The sequence below is a fragment of the Populus nigra genome, chromosome 1, assembly GCF_951802175.1.
Source record: "Populus nigra chromosome 1, ddPopNigr1.1, whole genome shotgun sequence".
NCBI classification, from domain to species: Eukaryota; Viridiplantae; Streptophyta; class Magnoliopsida; order Malpighiales; family Salicaceae; genus Populus; species Populus nigra.
Window position 1 is genome coordinate 16,085,430 of NC_084852.1, and position 6,585 is coordinate 16,092,014.

Consider the following 6,585-nt stretch of genomic DNA (forward strand, 5'->3'; position numbering starts at 1 on the left):
ACTAATTATGGATGATAAATATAATAATATATGGAAGCGTATAGGTAAAAACGACTATGTTACTGCTTAATTATACTGTAATTTATCCTGTGCTAGGCTAAACTTACTGGTCCATAGTAAGTATTCCTTTTTTCTTACTGTAATTACCATGCAACCAGCTTAAAATTAAATTACAATGAAAACGATAATTTATTGTGGGTTTGATATTACAGTGTAGAATATTTTTAAAATAAAAATAATATTTTTTTTAATGTTTTTATAATCCATACATTGAAATCATTTAAGAATATATAAAAAAATAAATTAATATTTTTAAGCGAATGCAACTTCGTGGAATTTTCAAAAAGATGAGGTAGAAGATAGGCTTTTTGGCTGTCCCCACAAGGACTTTAATCCAGTCAAACAAAAAACTTCACTCGGTTCTCTCCGTGTTGTCTGGTTTTTCTTTATAAATAGAAGGAAGGATTAGCGCTTGAGTTCGTTCAAAGCACGTTGATGCAATATTTCATCTTATAGCTCTGAATTTTCTTGAGCTTCTCAGCGTGCCATTCTCTGCAGTTTGAAGACATGGGTGTTGAAACTACCAACAATGATCATGGCTACACCCAGAAAGAGGTGAGCCCACCCCCCTCTCTCTCTTACTTTTTTCCTAGATATTGTTAGTTTTGCAGAGAAACAAGTGATGAGAACTTTTCCAAAATGGTTGGAGTTTTGTCTTTAGTTAGCTTTTAACTTGATTCTTGCATCATTAACCTCTCCAATTAGCACCTTTTGTTATGTATTAGAATTTCTTTTTCTTAATTCCTGTCCCTTTTTTGGCTTTCGGGACAAAGTTTTAGCACATCTTTCTTCTTGGCAAGTAGAGGAGAAAATGAAACGTTTCAGCTTCTTGCTTTTATTTTTATCCAATTTCGAGAATCTAATTAATGTAATTAAGAATGTTATTAAAAACAAGAACTCGCCATAAACGTTCAGGTGCTCTGCTGCGAATTAAGTGGTAAATCTGTGTGCATCATGTATTCAAGAACAAATCTGCTGATGTGATTCACTGAGAGATTCACAGTGTCTTGCTTCTTCTTTTTCTTAAAAAAACAAAAGGGCATCTACATTTTGTCTCCTTTAATCTCTTAAACTGCACCAGTCCCTTTAATTTACTGCAATTTCATCAACCTGGCAATCTTCATGTTCATAGCCTGTGTCCAGTCAGTTTATTTTCGTTTTTTTTTTAATTGTCCGAATTGAGTATATGATAGCGATGCTATATAAAAATAGTTATGTTTATTTCTCCAATATACTTCCCTTTCCTTCATAAAGAAGGAGAAGCATAGAAAGAATCCTCAGTATGTTTCTGCTGCACATTTTTTAGTTTTTTTTTTTATTATGGTTAATTAATTTCTCAAAAAAGTTGTGGTTTCTTAAATTATTGTTTTCTATTTATTGATACTTTAGACTTAATTAGACAGCTTTAGTAAACACGTAATTGCCTTCAATATGTTGACTTTACAAATTTAGACTCTACACGCACATCAACTGCTTCGTTCTTCTTGTTAATTTTTCCAAGCCTAACATTTATCTTTGGAAATTTGTATCCACTTGACTCACCACTATGCTCCTCTTTTTCTCTGCCATATTCTAATCTTGCATGTCAGCTACCTAGCTAGCTAGGTCAGCAATTCAAATTAATAGTTTTCAATCTTTTTCTTTATTGGTTCTCAACGTTACAAAGTATATTGCCAGTTGCCACTGAAAAATGAAAATAAAAAAAACACCTGTAACCATCATCATCATCATCAATGGATTTGGGGGATTCTAGAGTAAAAAAATTATTAAAATTTAATAGGGGGTGCACCAAATAATTAACACTTTCTAAGATACCAGTACCCTTTTACTTAATGAATTTCTAAGATATGCCTTAGTTGTAGCCTTGTCGGTGTATACATACAGCTCATAAATTTTCTACTACTATAATTTTTCCTTTTTCTTGTTATGGGACGATTGCGGTTTTTACTCTTCATGCACATGGCTACTTGCATATTATCTGACCCTTACACTCATTACAGCAAATAAACATGGTTTGTTTTGGAAAATAAATAGTTCTTTTTTTAAAAAAAAAACAAAGACAAGGATAAGAGGAGTATGTGTGTGGGAAACCATGTTAGATCAAGCAGGACTTGAGGAAGAGTAGATGATTATTTCTGAAGTCTTTTTCGGTGGCTATGGTTGTTTTATATTTAGTGCAGGGACACTTTTTTCCATTGCCAGAAATGATGGGGTCTATGTGTAGCTAGTCAAAGTCAGATTAACGTTATAAATAGTGGTGGTTGGGTGATGTGTGAGCCAACCAATTGGCTGCTAGCTAGGTTCCAAAAGTATGAAGATTAAAACTTTGGAAACTGAACTACTAGAAAATGGACTAGTTGACAAATGATCTAGTGCTTGTTATTCCATAGGTTTAGGGATATCTAGATCCATAGGATTGGAATATTAAAAAATAGATAATGAAAAGAACTAATGGGTGCGCTGAGGACTTTTCTGCAAGCTTTGTTTTACAGAATGAACTGTGTAGTGTCAACTTGTAGGATAAAGGGAGGGAAATAAATTTATTCAACTTTTTTGCGTTGTCTGATATCATTTTCTTGAATTATAGTCTAATTCTGTTGCTGATTCAATAGCAAGAAACAACGATTCTGTTGCATTATTCTGTATGTTTTGCTGTTAAAATTGATGTAGAAATGTGTAATCATCAATGACAGGATGATGAAGTAGCAAGGCAGAAGGCAATTGATGATTGGCTTCCAATTACTTCTTCAAGGAATGCAAAATGGTGGTACTCAGCTTTCCACAATGTCACTGCCATGGTTGGAGCTGGTGTCCTCAGTCTCCCCTATGCCATGTCAGAGCTTGGATGGTATGTTCAGCAGCACATTTTTTTTAAAGGAAGAGAAAACGTCTTCCCAGCTGTGGCCCATTTCATTATGACATTAATGACTTTTTTATCAATGTAACGTTCTATTTGTTATTTTCAGGGGTCCTGGTGTGGCTGTGCTAATCCTATCATGGGTCATCACGCTATACACACTATGGCAAATGGTTGAGATGCATGAAATGGTGCCAGGAAAGAGATTTGATAGATATCATGAACTTGGTCAACATGCTTTTGGTGAAAAGCTTGGCCTCTACATTGTTGTGCCGCAGCAACTTATTGTTGAAGTTGGTGTGTGCATTGTGTACATGGTTACTGGGGGAAAATCATTGAAGAAGTTCCATGATATTGTGTGCAGCACATGCAAGCCGATCAAACAAACCTACTTCATTATGATTTTTGCCTCTGTTCACTTTGTGCTCTCCCATCTCCCCAACTTCAACTCCATCTCTGGTGTCTCTCTGGCAGCTGCAGTCATGTCCTTGAGGTAACCCTACACTTTTAGGCCTTAACATAAAATTTACAGAGTCTGTGTGCCAAAATTTGTGATATGGAACCCCACAACACAATTAAAAAATAATAAATAAAAAAGTAAATAAGAGAAATTTAAGGGGCTAGAAATTGATATGTTTTTCTAACATTCTAAGTCTTAGGAAACTATGTTGCCATCTATAAATCTATGAACTTAACTTGCACTAAAATTGATTTACATTTTCATTGCAGTTATTCTACGATTGCTTGGACGGCTGCTGTTGATAAGGGTGTTCAGCCAGATGTGCAATATGGATATAAAGCTTCTAGTAAGGTAGGAACAGTCTTTAACTTCTTCAGTGCCCTGGGTGATGTGGCTTTTGCTTACGCCGGGCACAATGTGGTCTTGGAGATTCAAGCAACAATCCCATCCACACCTGAGAAGCCATCCAAAGGACCTATGTGGAGAGGAGTCATAGTTGCCTATATAGTGGTGGCTTTGTGCTATTTCCCTGTTGCTCTAATTGGGTACTGGATCTATGGAAATTCAATCTCCGACAACATCCTCATCACATTGGAGAAGCCTGTATGGCTTATTGCAATGGCTAACATGTTTGTTGTGGTCCATGTTATTGGAAGCTACCAGGTGCAAATCAAACCTTATCTTAGCCTTTCCTCCTTACTTCAGATTGATATTTATTGCATATTTTTCAACATTATTTTTTTTCCTCAATGCAGATTTATGCTATGCCAGTGTTTGACATGATAGAAACTGTGTTAGTAAAGAAATTGAATTTCCGGCCCACTATGATTCTTCGTTTCTTTGTACGCAATATTTATGTTGGTAAGAGAACTCCTCAGTTATTAAGTTTTGCTTTTGAATTCAAGGTTTTCATGTGAAATCAAGTAGATCGAGTTTGAAATTAGATTTATTTATCTGTTCTTGTTTTCATTGCAGCATTCACAATGTTTGTTGGCATTACCTTCCCTTTCTTTGGTGGTCTTCTTGGATTTTTTGGAGGATTTGCTTTTGCCCCAACTACATACTTTGTAAGTGGCTCTATTTTATTTCAGTCTAGTATGATTGAGAAAACTATTATGTGATTGGTCTCTTAAAAGATTTTGCATCAATGCCTAACCTCACTGTTTCATTCTTCAGCTCCCTTGCGTAATGTGGCTTGCCATCTACAAACCAAAGAAGTTTGGCTTATCTTGGTGGGCTAATTGGGTAAGCTGTTGAAGATCTACGCTTATTTATTTGCTTTCTATCTAAATTCACTTAATCTTACTTAATTTATTCAACCGCAGATCTGCATTGTCTTTGGAGTTATCTTGATGATTGTATCACCCATTGGAGGGATGAGGCAAATCATAATTCAAGCCAAGGACTACAAGTTCTACAATTGAACAACCTTTCCAAACCTGCATGAAGGGGATTGCTATAAAACAAAAATCCTCAAGTGAAGAAACCAAAATGGTGACAGCAACGATGGCAACAAACAAAACTAGATCTTTAAATATGGCTTATCCAGTATTATTAAGACCCCAATAGACTGTTTTGGAGTATTGACATGCTTCTTGCGCGTCTAAGTTTGAATGGTGGCCGCAGATTCATAAGAGGGTTTCCTACATGCCTATACTTCCTCTTTTTTTCACCATTTGTGTATTCATATATCACGCCTTTTCCATTTCATGTTTTGCTTTAGCTCAATTTGGCTTGTCAATTCCCTTCTTCGATTACTGAAATGAATACAGATAAAGTGTTTTAATATGCATTTAAGGTGAATATGTTTGTGCATAGATTACCATCTTTTTTATCTCACGTCAGAAAATCTCTGCAGCACTTTGCCATTTCCACATATTATAACGGAAAGTCTTGCATCTAGTTGCCTGGAATTTGCTCACAGAAATTTGGAATCCTCATGTGAGAGCTATCAAATAAAGAAGACGAGTCAGAATGTCTAACAAGTAATGCACTCTCAGTTGGAATAATCATAGCAAAAAAGATTACTCTGTAACCAAAAAAAGATCACTTTGTAGTGGAATCGAATGGCACGCTTTACAAATTAGACTTTGCTAAAATGTTGCTATGGATTTCATAATAATAAATAAGATAATCAAGTTCAGTTTCCCTCATATCATACCATATACTCCTGCTAAATCCTAAACAATATCAGCTTTTGAAATATGACATACTAGAAGTTGAGTAAGAACCATACCTCCAACAAAAGCTGCAGAGGGTATAATAATAGCAAGAAATCCTGCACGATTTTCACCAGCTGATGTTAGGGACAGCAAAAGGTGATGCCTATACTAAGTCAAGAAATTGCAGAAATATACTCTTGATGTGATCATTGGCTTCCAAATGGATCAACTGTTGATAAAAAGGAAGAACAGGATAAGGATCAATATTTGTCAGGACCTAGGCAAAAATGTTAAGGTAACTTATCTCGTTAGGCTTGAGATCGGAGCCCAGAGATGGGTACAGGATGCTGTTGATTGTAACAAAAATTTGATGTAGGATATTAAACGAAGATTTTGCATAAATTGAAGTTCATCACAAGGGATCATCACCCAATGATAAGCTGGAAAGCCGAGAGCTCTTGTTTGTATTATTCTGATATTAGTATTCCTGGACAGTGTTTGGTTTCTTTTGCAAGCTTCAAAGGCAAAATAACCAAAGATGTAAAGGTTGAGAAGGGAGCATTAACGCAAACTATCCATGTCTATTTATCTTTCAAATTGTAGATATGGCTCAAGGGGATATTTCAGAAACAAACCTTACACTCTTTGTGTCAGGATAAACTCCTCGCTTCAGTTGTGTGGTAAACTAGATGGCTGGAAGATTTTGTGTTGGACTATAAGGTCACGTTTGATTATTGTTTCAGAATAAAAGAAACTGAAAATAGCTTGGCTCTTTTCTCTATCTCCATTATAGAGAAACTGAAAATTGGCTAAAAGTTATCCTAATTTTATCTTCGTCTCCACAATAATATCCTTCGTATATCTTTCTTTTTTGTCCCAAAACAGCAACAAAATATTATCTTATAGTTGAAATTAGCTAGTTGTTCAGGTAGGAGACTGCCTTTATGAAAAAAAACTTTCGATAAACTAATAATGATAGCTAGTCTTTTTTATATTAAACTATTATGGTGGTGGGCCTTGTATCACATTGTCTGTTATCCGATGAA

The 6,585-nt window shown here is 35.3% G+C and overlaps 1 protein-coding gene across 1 annotated transcript; it reads left to right on the top strand.

Annotated features, from left to right (window-relative positions):
* The first annotated feature begins 442 nt into the window (after window positions 1-442).
* On the top strand, window positions 443-5,169 carry LOC133670902 (lysine histidine transporter 1). Its single transcript, XM_062091504.1, has 8 exons — window positions 443-615; window positions 2,754-2,908; window positions 3,027-3,410; window positions 3,647-4,040; window positions 4,133-4,238; window positions 4,353-4,444; window positions 4,554-4,622; window positions 4,703-5,169. The coding sequence occupies exons 1-8, from the start codon at window positions 568-570 to the stop codon at window positions 4,799-4,801; spliced, it is 1,347 nt and encodes a 448-aa protein (XP_061947488.1). The 5' UTR covers window positions 443-567; the 3' UTR covers window positions 4,802-5,169.
* The last annotated feature ends 1,416 nt before the right edge of the window (window positions 5,170-6,585 follow it).